Raw genomic sequence first — 18,455 nt, 5'->3', positions numbered from 1 at the left:
TGTTCCTTTCCCCCTGTTCATCCATCCATCCATCTATGGCTATACTATGCTCTCTGTTCTGAGATCTCCTCCTCCTCCACCTCCACCTCCTCCTTCATGAGCCATCCACTCTCTCTGTTACACTCTCTCTCTTTTTCGACTCATGTTGTACACGTTCCATTTATTTTTGTTTTTCTTTATTGACCACACCTCTTCCTGAGTTACGAGTCGGCGTCCAAAAAATATTATTTCAATTATAATTATTGATAATATTATTATTACTATTAATTAACTATTTTTAATAATAACAATAATAATAATAATAATAATAATAATAATAATAATAATAACATCATTATTATAAACAACAACTTTACTACTACTACTACTATTACTACTACTACTACTACTACTACTACTACTACTAATAATAATAATAATAATAATAATAATAATAATAATAATAATAGAATGTTGTTCTTCTTATTATTATTAATATTGTTAGTAGTATCAAGTGTAAAACATTCATTTCATCACATTTCACTGCATATATGTATGAAAGTATGTGTATGTATGTGACGAATAAACCTCTTGAATCTTGAAAACATCTGATAAGGTCGACAAAGAAAATCAGGAAATAAAAAAAACCCTGAACGGCTGGAAAGAACAGAAAGACATTTAGGATTGATGAAAGAAACGAAAAAAATATGAATTTGCTTTTCATGATGTGACTTACACATCACTATCCAGCGCCCAGTTTGTACGCGTTTACTCAGGTCATCTCCAGATTGAAGAGATAATGAAGCTGATCACTTTAATCTCACCGGTTATTAGGTAATTCATTCATTCATTCATACATCCGCTCGTCCCTTTCATCCATTCATTCATTTACTCATCCATCCAGCCACCCATCCACCCATCCATCCATCCATGCATCCATTTACTCATTAAGCTATTCATTCATTCATCTATTTACTCATTCATCGATCCATTCACCCATAACGGCATTTCACTGCATATATGTATGAATGTATGTATATGTATGTGTCAAATAAACCTCTTAAATCCTGAATCATTCATCCATCCATTCATTCATTCATTCCTTCATTCACCCATTCATCCATCCATTGATGATTAATCCATTTTAATCACGTGGCGGTCAGAGGTGCAGAATTTGTTTCAATCAATATCAATTTGTTGAACAAACCCCGTTGGCTCCAGGTCCATTACCGCCCCACGCAGCGTCCTGATCATCAAACTGGGAAATGGAAATTGTCCAACACTGATTAAAATCATAGAAAAAAAAAACCCACAAAAATCCTCTGACCCTCAGTTTAAATGTAGTGCAGTCCAGCTCTGAATAGAAACGGAATTATACGGGAAGGTAGGAAACAATCTAGACCCAAATCAAGTACACAAAACTTTACATACAATATATATATACATACATCCACACATACATACATACATACACACACACACACACACACATATATACACAGTATATATACTGTATATATATATAGTAAATGTAATGAGATATGAGATATAGTCTAATAAGAAACAAAATGTATGTACAACAATCCTTAAATAATCCAAATATGATAAAGAAATGCATTGGATTCTAGACTGAATCTTGAATGTCGTGCTGAAAGCCGCGGAGCCACACGAGCCACACGGAGTCCACGGCCCCAAACACAGTGGATTTCAGGGTGTGGCCGCGCCGCGGCGGACCACCGCGTCGCACCAAATGGAAGCGTCTCCCGGGGGGGAATGCCTTTCAACGCCACGTACGCCGCCCGCCCCTTCCCTCCGCGCAGAGGAACGTCTACCGCCGCCCGGAGGCTCTGGGCGTCGCGTTCCAGAGGCTCAGCGGGTGAACACCGGCTCCCTCCCTCAAAAAGCCAAAAACAAAAACAAAAACAAAACGACTGCACCACAGCCCGGGCGGAGTCCCATTACTAAACCGCTCACACCTCAGCGATTTCAGCATTTCACCACAATGATTAAGTTCATTTAGCGGTGGGGAAAAATAGGGATGCTGATGGAGGTCATGGGGGACGGAGTACAAGGGGGGGCGGGGGACAATTACGCGCGCAGATTGGACAAAACCCTGCTGGCGCCGGTGCGAGCAGCTACAATCAACGGATGTTCCCGCCCCCAAACACGATGAGTTCCACGGCCGTCAACTTCGCCGCCGCCGTCGCAGAGGACTCGGCTGGGCCGGGCGGGGGGGCCATCTCTCAGAAGCCTCCGTTTATCCGGGGCGTGGAGCTCACTCCGTTTGAGTGTTCGCCACCCGGAGACGGGCACGTGGCCGCGCCAAAGGAAGCCACAGATAATTCGCCTTGGCGGGGTTTTTTTTAAGTTTTTTTTTGTTTTGTTTTTCCGAGGACGTGTAAATGTCGCCCGACGCACGCGGCGACGGACAACAGAGGTAAAAGCCGGGGCCGGTGCCGTCCGCGCCCACCCTTCATTTTACGACCATCGTTATCCCTGATCTTCCTTCACATGCCGGCGGCCGGGCCAGCGCGGCGGAGGGAGGGCGTCCCGGTCCCTAAGTGCCCTCGCCTGCTCCGTGGCACGATCAATCCCTAACGTATCCATTGTCTTTTTTGTCAATACGGACCTTTTATTACCTTGCTAATCCAATCGATAAAAAAAGGGGGCCGTTATATTTCACGGTGAGAGATGGCCTTCAAAGACATGACATTTATGGCGGGCGGCGCTCGCCGCCGTATAGCGGGGGCCATGCATTTCTCCAGGAATGCACTGCCGAGCACAAAATGTCTAACCCTCACCCCCACCCGCCCGCCCCATCCCCTGTCCAGTTCACTTTTTTTCTGTTTTGTTTTTTGTTTTTACTTTTTACTTTTTCGTGGACGGGAGACAGTGATGAAAACACAAGTTTGTGGAAATGGCGAAGCTGCTCGGGAACAAGCGCTTGAACATGTGCTGTGAGCGGCGCGAGGAGGCTGCACTCTGCACCTGGAATACTAAAGCCACGCCCGGGGAAGAGGAGTCATCAATCATGTGCGTACCTCCCCTGCGGTGGAGGAGAGGCAACCAGCCAGACATCCAGCCAGCCAGCCACCATCCATCCATCATACAGCCAGCAATCCAAACATTCATCATCCATCCATCCATCATCTAGCCATCCATCCATCCATCCATCCATCCATCCATCCACCCATCAATCCATCCATCATCCATCCATCAATCCATCCATCCATCCATCCAGTCAACCAACCATTTATCCATCCATCCATCCAACCAACCATTCAGCCATCCATCCATCCAACCAAGCATTCAGCCATCCATCCATCCATCCAACCAACCATTCAGCCATCTATCCATCCATCCATCCATCGAGCCAGCCAGTCACCCAGCCTTCATCCATCCATCCATCCATCCAGTCATCCATCCATCCAACAATACCGCCATCCATCCATCCATCCATCGAGCCATCCAGCCTTCATCCATCAATCTACCCAGTCAACCATCCATCCATCAGTGAACCATTCATCCATTCATTCATCCATCCCCGCCAGGCAGCGTCGGGGCCGTTCCCGGCCCGTGCAGTGGGTCAGCGGGGTGGACGCAGAAAGGTGTTTAGCTAAAAATAGTAAGTGCTTGACACGGCAGCGAGAGCGGACAAATAAAAACAGGTCACACCGCAGAAAAAAATGTATATGAGCGCTTTATCCGGAGGCCATTCCCAGTCTCCACGCGTGGACGTGCATATAACGAGCCGGGGTTTCAGCCGACGCCTTCAGAGAGGGCTCGGGGAGCGCTAAGTAATGTGTGAAGCTCCACCGGGAATGACTCAGTTGTCCGAAAAGCTCCCAAACGACCAAGCAGCATCGAGCGCCGCGTGGAGAGGGGCCCCGCGAGGAGCGCTGAGGCGGTGGGCGCTCCATCACAGGCCACGGGGGAAACGGTCCAAATCCGTCCGAATGCGGCCCGGCCCCGGAACTTGAAGGAGGGGGGCACGGGCGTCCGATCGGCAAAGTCCATGGCAACGCCGCGGCAGAAACGGGGGGGGAAGGTTACGTCGAGGGAATGTCCGTCGTCGTTGTCGCGGAGTCCGGCGCCAAGTCCATGGCAGAGCCCGTGACGGCCCCGTGGCAAGGGCCATCGATGAGTCCAATGCTGGAGACGGGCAGAGTTTGTCCGAGTCGGTCTCCCCTGACAACCAGGGACGGTGGGGGAGCCTTGGGACGGCAGGGAAGCCACGGGAGTAAATGTTTCATCGGAAGCTCTCGCACTTCAGAGGAGCCTCCTTCTTCTTCTTCAAATTTAGCTCCCCGCGTCTTTTTCCGCGGAAAGATTTCCCCTTCTGTCAATTTAATTAGGCTCCCATGACTGCGGCCCCTAATTTAAAGAAAAAAGAAAATGTGAATCTCTTCGGCTGGATGTCGGCGGATGTCCTGGCGGCGGCCAAATCATCACAGACCATGATGTTGCCTGAGCTGCTGTAATTAAACAAAGGGGGATTCGGGTTTCATATTTTAACCTGTTTTTTTGGGGGTTTCTCGACCCGTCTCGATCGGGTCCGACCTACCGAACCCCCCCCGTTTTAAAGCCCCCCGCCGCCGCTTCCTCCTCGGCATTCGGGCCCCGGGAAGCCGGATCTGAGAGCGGCGGAAAGCATGGCAATCTGCCGGACCCTGACCGCGGATCTCTGATCTCACCTCAAAGAAACAAACTCAATAAAAAAAATGAAAAAGTTTTAAAAAAAGAAGGTGTGGGGGGGGGGGCTTTAAGCTGAGCCGCCGCTGATCAGAGGACGAGGACGGAGGCGCCTGGAGACAGGGCCCCGGACGGAGCGGGCGGAGGCAATGGCTGCCAGTCGAGCTGTCCGGCGCTGGAAGGCTGCTTGAGCCGTCCAACTGCCTGACCCCCTCCGCTCACCCCTCTCACCCCTCTCACCCCTCTCACCCCTCTTCCGCCTGTCTGTGGTGATCAGTCGCTTTCGTCCCGTCTGTCTCTCTCGCTGCCGACTCCACTTGAACCTTTCATTTTTATTTTTTTTTCTCCTTCTGCGTCCGTCTCCGTCTCCGTCTCCGTCTCCGTCTCTGTCTCTGTCTCCGCGTTCAGGTGTTGATTTGTACACAACGGGACAGCTGTGATGTTGCCGTCGGCGTCAATAAAACCCCAAAAGACTTCTCCGCCAAACAGGATGGAGATGGGGACTTTTTCCCTTCAATAACACGGTAATCATTGGTCGACTTGTCTGAAGACTTGGATCCCCCCCCCCCGCCCCCGAAGTCCAAGTTTTTATAGACTTCTCAGCTGTAATTGTAAACATTAGAATATATTTCCCGAATTCACGCCTGGAAGAATGAGCTTCTTTCCAAGCAAAGCAAATAAAAACAGTGTTTTTTTATTGTAATAAAAACACAACATTTTTATTGTAGATCTATTCATGTTACTCTGTTTTCTAATTTAATGAAACAAAGAAAAAAACAACCTGTGCGTAACCGTGTGTAACAGGGACACTTTTTGAGTTACTATCTCACCCCCCCCAGCTAAAGAAAGAAGATGACCCTCCTTGATGGTCATTGTATAATTCGCACTCTGACGGTAATAACATAGTAATGTTATTACCGGCCCATACCCCTATGATAGTATACATATTTATTCATCCAACAGAACAGCTGTGATGTTTCCGTCGGCACCGATAAAACCCAGAACTTCTCCACCCATCAGGATGGAGGTGTGGACCTTGTCACTGTAGTAGCACGTTAATAACATAGTGATAAATTATACCAACTCATCCATTATCATCCAAGCCCGTGATATGTCATTATATACATAGAGTCATCCTTCATTATGATCTATAAAGTATTTATGTGTTTATTTCATACCCACAGCCAAACTATCGAACTGGACAGGAACCTTTAACTGAACGCATCCTGTGCATCAAATCCCCATTTGTACTTAACAGTTTGATATTTCCGGCTGGTTTCTGTGTGCCTATTTTTGTGTATGTGGCTATTTTCGATGCTTTTTTTTTAAATGCCAATTTTCTGTTAAGCGAGTCTTTATGAATCCCATCAATTGTATTAAATGAATGGTAACTAAATCAAGTCAGAATAAAACTGTTGCGGGATAACAATACCCCCCCCCCCGAAATAAGCATCGGTGAGATTTTATTTGTTGACTTTAGAATTTCCACCAATTTCCCTCAAAAATTATACATATATATATATATATATATATATATATATATATATATATATATATATATATATATATATACTTTTTTTTATAAATATATATTTGGGGGAGAGAAACAGAGACAGATGGAGGGAAACTTAATGAAACAGTTGATGAACGGCCTTTTGCATTCCTGCAAAGTGCTGATTCCAATAAAAAAAAACTGATTTCGAGGAAAGTGAAACTTCCAGATTCACATTGTTTTCTCAAACGATGCCTCCACCCAACTAACGTGTTTCATCCTTATGGTCCTCATACCATCACATATATACCGTACCCGCTGCGTCTTTCACTTCACCTGGTGCTCGTCAGCCTGATTACACTCAACGTCACATCATTAAAAAAACATTTAATTTCCCAGTGGGTGTTCGGAACCAGTCTGCAGAACATGACGAGATGTCCGTCTCCTTTGCGTTTGTATTTATTCATTTGTTCATTTATCTGTATTTTTTATGTTTGTATTTATTTCATTTTATTAATTGTATTTATTTATTTGTATTTTTTATGTTTGTATTTTTTTCCATGTTCTTTGATTTTAGGTATTCTTTTTATATATGTATTATATATTTTATATATATATATATATATATATTTTTTTTTATATATTTAAAATATATATTTCGATATTTTGTGTATGTATGTATGTATTTATTTTTTGTTTATTTAATTGAATTTAATTGTATTAAATTGTAAACGTTGACTTGAAAAGCCTCTATGACGCCCATGGCTGTTCCTAACCTCACATCAGACCTATTTTCTGTAGCACTAAGCAGTGGCACTGTATGGGGTGGGTAGGAGGATTCTTGGGGCCTATGACTGCGAGGGGCCAGGAAAAAAATATTACAACATTCAGTCATTTATTTTTTCCAATATTAAATTATAATGGTATCATCATTAATAGAATATTTTATTTACAGTGTAGTATTAAAGCTCATGGTTTATTTTTCTTTTCTTGCCCAACCCCGCAAAAACGGTGCTTGGGAGCAGCAAAACGTGAATTTCCGAAAGCTAAAACTGATTTAAAAAGAAAAAAAAGATTTGAGGTCCACTAGGTCCCGCAGGACAGGCTTTGCCGTCCGGCCAGGGCGACCATTGAGAGTCAGTCGGCTAGAAAGCTGGACTTCAAAGACTCGATCAGTACTTTGCTCGCAAGAAGGCTCGGCGCTTGGCCCTCGGTGAGTGGAGCCGAGCGAGGGCCGGTAATAAGTGTTAAATGGCGTGGCTGCGGATAGCGGATCACTACACACATGACGCCCACAGGCTGAGGACTGGATATATCTCAGAGTAATGGCTGGGTCAGGGCCGGCCGCCGGCATCAACACTCGGTTCACTCTGAGCGGTTGTTTACGGCCGGTTCGCCGCTGCGCGTCCCCGCTCCTCGTTGCCCCAAACAAAACGAATAAAAACAGCGGGTCCTTTTTTTTTTTTTTTTACTTTACATGTTTTCAGATGTCCTTATTGAATGACACAAAAATAAAGCGCCGTGCGTAACGGGGACACTTGGCTGCGTTGCGGTGCCCTTTTTCGTTTCCATTTTGCTTTCCATTTTCCATTTCCACTTTTGCAGCCGCTTATTTTCAAGTTGATACTTGGTTCAAAGAAAGGAAAAGAAAAATAAATCCGCCGCTGATTTCATTCATTTGTTTGTGTCATACTATAAATGATCGCGTTCATTTATTTTGAGAGGTTTAAAAGATATAGTTAAATTGCATTCACTTTTAGTTATTTATTAATGTCAAGAAGATTTTCCAGTCAAGAATTGTACCATTAAAAGAATGGCGCTAAGACGGAAAAAGAGTATTTTTTTCCGTTAGTATTTTTTCAGCCGGGCATCAGATCGTGAGTTCCACAGTGTGCGGGAGGCTGCGGGCACGTCTGCACGTCTGCACGTCTGCACGTCTGCGCGTCTGCGCGTCTGCACGTCTGCGCGTCTGCACGTCTGCGCGGCGTTTTCACAGCTCTGCCCTACAACACAGTGCGTGTTGGACTACAAGGGAGTTGCGAGCCTGCAAAGCTAGTTATCTAAAGCCTGGAACGGGCAGATTGGGTTCTGGAGGGGTGTGGTTCCGGCAGCCGCGCAGGGCTGGCGCGGCCTGCGGCGGTGGGGCCCGGAGTGGAATCTTTTCGAGGGGGCCCCAAAATTCCCCGGTGGCGCCCCCCCACCCCGCCATGGCCTCTCAGCAGATGTGCACGCTTCCTTGGACGCGTGCCCGTGCCCGGCTCATTTGGTCGGCTTCAACGCCGCGCCGCAATTAGATTTCGCATTCATTACTCTTTTTCAATTTGATTTTTGTGATGGACCTAATGAGGGGCCGGGCGCCGCCGCTCCCACGCCGGTCGTGGCGCTGACTCCTCCGCACACTGGAGCCTCCTCGGCAGAGCACTCAAACATTATTGGTCCGAGCGACGGTAAAGCCCGGACGCCGTGACAGACGGAGCCCATTGTCGGGTTAATGAGCAAAAACAATATCCCGAAAAAGACAAAAACGACGATGGAAAGAGTTGATCGCGCCTCCGGGTGAATAATGTATGATCTGCGACGGCACTAAAACGCTTTCCAGTTTTTAAACAAGACCGAACCACATGGCACGGCATTAGGGGTTATTTTTGGCAGCTTGGACCGAACCGAAGCAACCGGCATATGCGGCGCATTTACTGCACGGCCGCTGCGCTACGGCCACGGCTTTGCCAAAAGGAGCGGGGAAATAATCTGAAGTGATGTCGATTTCTAAGCTATTAACAGGCAAAAAGAGATTTCACTGAAGTAGAATGAGCTATCAGAACAATAAGGAGCCGCCACTGATTCCTCCCTTTGTTTTGAAGGAGAGCTACGGCAACAATGGTCCTGGTCGGGGAGCAGCTTCAGGGGACGGGGGACAATTGGCCGTTTGCAAAATGATGGTTGAATCCCGCCACGGTGGTTCCACGGCGCACAAAAACATAGTCGACAAAAATAAATGATAACGACCGATGAGAACAATAGAGAGTTGATTACACTACTGAGCCGTTTCTACAGCCACTGCAGTGATTACAGACCTGGACGGTTTCAGACGACGGGGGGACAACTGACCATTTGCGAAATTATTGCCAAGTCCCGCCTCCCTTAATTGCCGTAGAACCCCAACAAATACCTTCAAACAAAGAGTGGAAGCGCCGTCCAGATGCTCAGGGTGGAGTTTTAACTTTTTTCCCCTGACGGGCTGAGTTATCAGGCCCTGTTCTTTACCCGTTTGTCGGTGAATTGCGCTGTTTTAAGGAATCCTCAGTGGCTGCAATACTGCTAAATATAATTGTTCTGCTTCCTAAGCAATTACAGTGCAAAAAAAAATTACAAATGAAGTAAGGGACGGGAAAAATAACGAGCCCCCCCTTGTATCAAATAACAGCTACAACAATAATTACAGAGCTAACAGCTTCAGACGATGGGGGACAATTGAACGTTTCCGCAATTATTGCAAATCCCAACTCCCTTAATCGCTGTTTGAACCATTTTCCCCAGTTTTGGGAGTTATCAGTTCGTTTCAGCCTGATGTTTTAGGAAGCGGTCAGTGCACACAGACCGTTTGCTATAAGCAGGGATTGGTTGATAACTGTCCACGACAAAGTCCTAAGAGGTCTGATTTCAAGAACCGCTCCCGCCCCGCCCCCTGTGACGGGCAACGCCCTAACCGCCCCGCCATCCGCACACCGTACCCGCCCCGCCACCTGCACAGCGTACCCGCCACCAGCACACCGTACTCGCCCCGCTAACACCACACCGTACCCGCCCTTTCACCCGCACAGCGTACCCGCCACCAGCACACCGTACCCGCCCCGCCACCAGCACACCGTATCCGCCCTGCCACCAGCACACCGTATCCGCCCTGCCACCTGCACACCGTACCCGCCACCAGCACACCGTACCCGCCCCGCCACCTGTAAACCGTACCCGCCCCGCCACCAGCACACCGTACTGTCCTGCCACCCGCACTCCGTACTCGCCACCAGCACACCGTACCCGCCCCGCCACCAGCACACCGTACCTGCCTCGCCACCTGCACACCGTTCCCGCCCCACCACCCGCACTCCGTACCCGCCACCAGCACACCGTACCCGCCCCGCCACCAGCACACCGTACCTGCCTCGCCACCTGCACACCGTACCCGCCCCACCACCAGTACACCGTACCTGCCCTGCCACCCGCACACCGTACCCTTCCCGCAAACCGTACCCGCCCCGCCACCCACACACCGTACCCGCCACCAGCACACTGTACCCGCCCCGCCACCCGCACACCGTACCTGCCAACAGCACACCGTACCCGCCCCGCTAACAGCACACCGTACCCGCCCTTATAACTGTCCACGACAAAGTCCTAAGAGGTCTGATTTCAAGAACCGCTCCCTCCCCGCCCCCTGTGACGGGCAACGCCCTAACCGCCCCGCCACCCGCACACCATACCCCCCCCGCCACCCGCACAGCGTACCCGCCACCTGCACACCGTACCCGCCCCGCCACCAGCACACCGTACTGTCCTGCCACCCGCACCCGCCACCAGCACACCGTACCCGCCCCGCCACCAGCACACCGTACCTGCCTCGCCACCTGCACACCTTACCCGCCCCACCACCAGTACACCATACCTGCCCTGCCACCCGCACACCGTACCCTTCCCGCAAACCGTACCCGCCCCGCCACCCACACACCGTACCCGCCACCAGCACACTGTACCCGCCCCGCCACCCGCACACCGTACCTGCCAACAGCACACCGTACCCGCCCCACCACCCGCACACAATACCCACCAGTACAGCGTACCTGCCCCGCCACCCACACACCGTACCCTCCCCGCACACCGTACCTTCCCCGTCCACCGTACCCGCCCCGCCACCCCCACATTTTACCCGCCACCCGCACACCGTACCCGCCACCCGCACATGTACCCTCCCCACCCCCCGCAAACCATACCCGCCCGGCAACCCACCACCCACACACCATACCCATCCCGCCACCCGCCACCCACACACTGTACCCAGCCCGCCACCCGCCACCCGTCCACGTACCCTCCCCGTACCCTCCCCGTACCCAACCCCCTTTTAAATTTTTTTTGCTTATTCTCATAATATCGAGCAGCCCATCTCCACGTGCCTGTTAGGATCGCACCTGGTTAAGGCGGCTCTCACGCTCCATCATCTCACCAGCCATTTTGGATTTCAGCGCGGGGCACGCCCCGCGGCAGCTGACCGGGCCGCGCGACTACAACAGCAAACAACAACCGGAGACGCAACGCATGACCCCCGACGTTACTCCGGCTCTTGCGCACCGGGGCGAATCGATGCGGTGCGGTGGTCGGAGGATAGAGTTGAGATGGAATTATTATTTTCATTTTCGTCTTATTTACTATCCAACAGCCGCGATCCGCCTCGCATGCTCTTTATTTTACCCGGAACGGAAGCCGGAGATAAGATAAGTTGAGTCAAAGATAACAAAATGAGGACAAAAAAGCCGCCCACGGATCACTTTCTTTGCGCGTCACCCGTCGGGTACGCCACCCGACCCGATCCAGGTCTCTGGTCTACAGATGCTGCGCTACTACTCCGCCATTCGTAGGCAAAGGATCATTAAAAATGAAAGCTTGCTGGTTTCTGAGCTATTCAAGTGCAAAGAATTACAATAAAATGAGCGAAGGGGAAGATAACGAGGCAGCGCCTTCAGCCATTGCTTTGTATTAAAGAACAGCTCCAACAGTTACAGACCTGGCGGAGAACGGTTCACGGGCGACAGCTGACGGCAAATCCCACCTGCTTGAAATAGCATTTGAACCATTTATTGTGAGAATCAGTCCCTGGTTAACAACTTTGTGGTCAGCACGGCTTGGCGGAATGCTCCGCAAATCACTCTTTTTTTTCGGAAAGGGTGTTTTTTTTGTGCTGTTTTATGACTCTCCGGTTGCTGAATTATTGATACAGGGACAAGGGACAGTGGGGGGAATGAAAGAATTCTGCTTTCTACGCTATTATAATAACAGACCGGGTTGAGTGTGATTTCGGACGATGGACTGTCTCCCTTCTTTTTTGTAAAATCGCACCAAATTTCTCTCCAGAGAGCTGCCGATTTTTTTAAATTAGGGATCATTTCAGAACACATGAAGAGTGGGGGACAATTTTCTGAATCCAAGGCCTTAAAAAAGGAAAAAAACCTACAAAATAAAATGGGAAAAGCTAAAAATTGTTAATCACTTATAATGTAATTAGCACCCGAGCGCCACAAATTGGTGTAATTCCATCCATCTGTCGTTAAAAAAGAAAAAGTTTGAGTTTTTTAATGGGGAAAAGAAAAATAAATAAATAAATAAATAAATAAATAAAACGAACATGTGCAGGATCGAACCAAACAGAAAAGAGTAAAAAAAAAAAAAAGGGAAACAGAATGAAACGAGACGAGACGTGAGGACTTGAAGGGAAGCTCCTGCAAGGCGAGTGGAAAAGCTTTGAAAAATAAAACAAAAAGGAGCTTTGAAAAGACGGATGGCGGATGAAATGAGCGCTAAGGAAACGGAGAAAGGGGAGAGAGGGGAGTGGGAGGGTGGATGGAGGAGTGGCAGGGTGAAGATAGAAATGATAAGCTACTTGTGCAATATCTGTGAATACACTGTTAATAATTTAATAATTATAACCCAATTATTTTTTAATTTATACCCCATTTGTTAACCCACACCAATAATTGATCATGTGCATAGAATCACACTTCATATTTTCTGTATTTCTGTGTCAATTTGGCTGTTTATCTTCTGTATATTTGGTGTTTTCAACGTACAAGTCTATGTTTGTTTTTTTGTTTTATTTTTAGTTTATTCATTTGTGGCTTCTTTTTCTCCAACGTTTGGGGAATAAAATGACATTTTGGGGAAAATAGGTCGATTTTATTGACTGTCGCTGTGAGATAAAGAGAGAGATGAAGGAGAGAGTTCGGATCTGGTTAATACATCACATGGAGGGTTCAATCACTTTATTGCTATTATTAGTAAACTGCATATATATCTATCTATATATATATATAGATATATATATATGGTCTGGATATGGTTTCTCGAGCATATAAAGGAATAAATGAAAGGTAGATAGATATACAGACAGAAACACAGATACAGTACATAGATGATAGACAGATAGACAATATATGACAGACAGATACATAGATGACAGACAGAGACATAGATAATATAAGATAGACGATAGACAGACAGGCAGAAAGGCATACAAGCACAGAGAGGGGCAGACAGGCAGATAGATGGACAGATAAATCAATGATAGAGATAGATAAACAGATGGATAGATAAGATGACAGGCAGATAGACAGGCAGACAGACAGGCAGACAGACTATCGACCCCGAGGGAAAAAAATAGCTAATAAATGAACAAGTTGAGATTTTCCATCAACAGAACTTTTCAACTTTTTGTCTAAATTCCCTTTTCCTTCCCTTTGACGTTGGTTCTTATTTTATATCCTAAATTTCATTTGAGGGTTTTTTTGTGGAGCCGAGGTCGGGACAAATAAATGGTTTCCGACGGCTACGAGCACAGATTGTGGATTCTCAGCCTCGAGTCAATTTGTGTCAGACGGGGACGGAGGGAGAGAAGCGTTCCAGAGGAAGGAGGGGGCGAGCGAGGGAGGGAGGACGACAAGGTCAGAGGGAGATCAGAGGCCAGAAAGAACATGTTGTGGGGAGGGAGGGAGGTAAAGAAAGATGGAGACCGCCATGAAAGAAATAGGACAAGTGCTGGGGAAAATATCATCACCAGATCATCAGTGCTGAGGACATCAGGACGTTTCATGGGAAAACCTCGAACCATCGATGGAGAAAACTGTATTCCTGAACCGTAACGCTCCTCGAAGGCTGCATCGGGATACCGCGATAACCAAACATCCCCGACGACATCCAGCCCCATATTGAGATATTGATATGGTATCAACATCGTCTGGGATTTTGGTTTGCATCACTTCAATGTCATCATCCTAAAAGACGACATCAAACTATCTCGCGATAACACAACAAGACAACAATCCCAGACAATCCCGTCTCATATCTCGCTATCGATATCATAGCGATATATCTCCTATCCCGATCATCATCTGGGATTTTGTTATCTATTACGTTCCTGTAGTCACCCTCAAAGACGCGATTTGACGAGGTTGCGATATTACCATAACCAAACATCACAGACGATATCTGGTCTCATATCCCGATATCGACATGATACCAAGATCGTCTGGGATTTTGCTTTGCATCGCTTCAATTTCATGATCCCTAAAGACAACTACATTGCGAACTATATTGCGATATCACAAAAAACAAAAATCCCAGTCGATATCTACAGTGCTCTCATATCGCGATATCGATATCATAACAATATATTTCCCATCCGGATCATGTAATATCAAGGGAATTCGTAAAGACTAGAGCGCTAATGCAAAAATCCTAATCATATTAACAAAAATCCCAGACAATATCTAGTCTCATATCGATATTGCGATATCGATATATTGTTATATCGACATCATCTGGGATTTTTGTTTCCATTACTTTCCTGAAATTATCCTCAAAGATGCCATTTAACTAAATCAACCATATTATGATGACAAAAAATCCCAGACGACGTCTATCACACATCACGATAGTGATATTATAGCGGCATATTTCCTCTTAATTCTCATGACTTATACTTTCATTACATTTTAATCTGTTCACTCCGCCGCTTTGATGCTTTGAGGTCACATCTGAGTTCAAAGGAGATGAATATAATATCAACGTTCATCTGCACAAGAAACAGATAATCAAGTCGAATTTTAAATCAATAATTAATCCATCAACAACCAGGCCAACCAGGCCTCAAGCCCCGCCCGCACTACAAGACTTTGCAGATATTAGATGTTGAGAATGTGAGAGAGCCGACACACAAGCACACATCATGATCGAACTTTAACACTTTGGTTCCCATCGTGTGTGGAGAGCAGCGACTTCACAAAAACAGCAGCAGCACACACCAACACATTCCATTCACCACCAACCAAAGAGTCGCCGCGCTCAAAACCCAAAATATCACAAATCTCTCGGTCTCAAACGTGACTTTCGAGAAAACAAAGATGGTGGGCGACGAGCAGGAAGAACAAGCCGTGCTATTTTTTGGGGGGGGAAGGGGGCCCAAAATGGTCTTTATTGTCCTGTAGTGTGTGTACCCCGCTTTGTTCGGGAGTAACTTCCCCAAAATCCTACGGTTTGAGCTCGGTGAGTGTCGAAAAACAGCAAAAAGCCTGAAAAAAGTGAAACTCAGCGTTGGAACAGATTGTTTCATCTAAAGAACGAACAGCATCTGAAAGGAGGAAACAGGAAACAGGAAGTGGAATTCCCACATTACACCTGTGATGTGGGAACACACACACACACACACACACCTCCACACACACACACCTGTTCAAAAAAGCACGCCTTCTGGGAGCAGCATAATGTGTGTGTATGTGTGCGTAGGTGTATGTGGGTCTGTGTCTGTGTGTGTGTGTGTATGCAATGCTGTGTAGGAATGCACTTTATTTTGTGAACAAAAGTGTGTTTTTTATGTGTGTATGTGTGTGTGTGTGTGTGTGTGTGTGTGTGTGAATGTGTGTACATCGGTCTGCTACAGCTTGTAAGAAATGTGAGTTTTTGTTTTTATGTGCGTGTGTGTGTGTGTGTGTGTGTGTGTGTGTGTGTGTGTGTGTTTATGTGTGAGGGTGTTGATGTACAGTATGTGTGTAAGATGTGTTTAGATAGGATTATTTGTTATTAGTGTGTGTGTGAGGTTTCAATTGATGAAGTGTAGGAAAAGAGGAGTTTAGAAGAATAGAAGCGAGGAGAACACTGTTGTTGACTCCGGCGGCGTAATTGGACATGTATTGCGGATTCTTCGTCCCCAGTCGCCACGGAAAAATCAGCGACATGCATCGCCGCGTTCCCGCCGAAGCTAATTATGCTACATATCCATTAGCATTGACTTGCAGTTTCCAGGAGATGATCGTCCCACCACTGCACCGTTCCCCATAGAGGACAGGCGTCGCCCTGGATGCCTGGATAGCGGAGTGTAGCAAGAGCCCAGAAAGACAGGGAGAAACGGGGCGTGCGTGCACGTACGCACGCACTCACGCACGCACGCACACACACGCACACACACACACACACACACACACACGCACTCAAATCTTAGGTCTTGTCACCAACAGAGCCGGCGGCAGAGTTTCAGCGCGTGCTATTACGGCAAACAGCAAATGTAATCGCCTCTAAATCTCCAGCTTATTATTTGCATTTCTGCCCAACTCTTCCAACCAAGCAACTGTTTTCCCGGCAGAGAAGGAGGATTAACTGCAACATGCACACAGGCTCACCCCTGAAAACAATCCACCGTTCGTCATCTTTTCACACGGGAAGTGACACTAACAATTGCACTACATTTCGCTAGGAGCAGTCAACAGGTGCGCAGCTTTTGCTTCGCTTTGCCCAAATCCACCGTTGAGGATCAGCGCAAAAAAAACAAACAACTAGACTTATCAGACGTATCTATCAAAAAGCAGTTGAAATAATTACCTCTGGTCGCCTCCCTGCGGACAGAGTTTTGTTTAGGAGGAGTGGCGGCGGTGTGGGTCATACCTCGCATTCTCTGGAGCCGGAGATGGTGTAGGTGCACGGCCCGGTTCCATTGACAAGCACATCCATGGCCTCTGAGTTGGTGGGCTTGTAGTCCACATAGTACTCCTGCAGAGGGGAACTCAGGGTGCGCTCGGTCTCCCTGGCTTTCTTGCGGCGTTTGCGGGCTGCGGCCGAGTGCTCCTGCAGCTGCTTTACGCTGCTGGGGTAGCGCTTCCAGGACACGTAGATCACCAACAGGATCATGGCCACGGACAGGAAAAGCGCAACGCTCCCAGCCACAATCTTATGGAACGAAACAGGCTCCAGGTCTTGCTCCGGCGGTTGTACTTCAGGTGGGGTGACCACGAAAACTGTCGGGTTCCAAAGTGGACCCTCTCGCTCCATTCCGGAACTCGAAGGTGAGGCGGGAAGGGCCGGGCGTTCGGTCTGGAAAGGTGCGCTGGACGGGGTCGGAGGGATGCTCGCGGTCAGCGTTGTAACAGTGTCCGAACGACAAATGCCAAAGGCGTCAATAGCGTCCATCACTTTCTCACCCTGAGCTTTCTTTGGAGAAGCACATATCATGGTGGTCTCCTTTGCCCCTCTGAAGTTTCTGAGCCAGGCCACTAGGGGGCAGATGGCGGGGCTGCAGTCCCACACATTTCCAGCCAGACTTATCGTGGTCAGTGATATCCATGCAGCAACCGCCTCCTGGGAGACATTGGTCAGCTTGTTGGAATCCAAGTTTAGTGTCTGCAGGTTTGGCAGGCATTGGTAAACCACAGCATCCACTTCCATCAGGTCGTTACCAGACAGGTCCAGTTTCTGGATCGACGCCCATGTCCAGGTCAGGCCCTGGCTCATGGAGCGTATGCGGTTCCACTGCAGGTATAGCGCCTTTAGATTGTAGAGACGGGGGAAGTGGGAGAAGTTGATCTTAGAGAACTGGTTGTGCTCCAGGTGCAACTCGGTGAGCTTGACAAGACCCGAAAAGGCATTTCGAGTAATGCTGCGCAAGCGGTTGTAACCAAGGTCCAGGAATTCCAGATTTCGGCAGTCTTGAAACAGACGCACTGGAATGCTTTTCAGGGAGTTGGAGCGTATGTGAAGACTTAGAAGTTTGCGCAGACCTTGAAACTGGCCAGATTGCAAGGCCTGCAGTTTGTTGTATGAAAGGTCTAGATTACGCAAATTGGGAACGGGGTGGAATGTGGTATTGTGGAACGACGTGATCTTGTTGGAGCTGAGAATTAGCTCCTTGAGTCTGCGGACTCCCTGGAAGGCCATTCCATCGACGGTGGCGATGTAATTATGGTCCAAGTAGAGCCAGATGAGCTGGTTAAGGCCCACAAATTGCCCCGCTCTGAGACTTGTGAGGCTGTTGTAGCGCAAGGACAGGCCCTGGCAGCCTCCGGACAGGTTCTTGGGGACATCCCGAAAGGCGCTGGACTCACAGTAGACAATTTTTCCATCGCATCGACAACTCTTGGGACATGGGCGCTCGCTCATGGATGGAGTTGCTGCGAGCCACACCTGCATCAGCAGTTGCACCACTAGCCAGCGACGCCGCATGGCAGGGCCTGAGGGGGAAAGGACGAGAAGGGAAAAGAGAGGGCGG

General features: G+C 47.9%; 1 protein-coding gene across 1 annotated transcript in view; it reads right to left on the bottom strand.

Annotated features, from left to right (window-relative positions):
- Positions 1-18,455, bottom strand: part of LOC307243544 (leucine-rich repeat transmembrane neuronal protein 4) — a gene marked incomplete at its 3' end in the record, with an annotated part of 134,113 nt that overhangs the window by 96,627 nt on the left and 19,031 nt on the right. The window contains exon 2 of the mRNA XM_080018377.1: positions 16,859-18,417. Within this exon, the coding sequence (XP_079874503.1) occupies positions 16,859-18,417 (1,559 nt within the window). The remainder of the gene's footprint in view (positions 1-16,858; positions 18,418-18,455) is intronic.

Source organism: Zeus faber (genome assembly GCF_960531495.2).
Source record: "Zeus faber genome assembly, chromosome: 17".
Lineage (NCBI taxonomy): Eukaryota > Metazoa > Chordata > Actinopteri > Zeiformes > Zeidae > Zeus > Zeus faber.
This window is presented reverse-complemented; position numbering and strand designations above follow the sequence as displayed.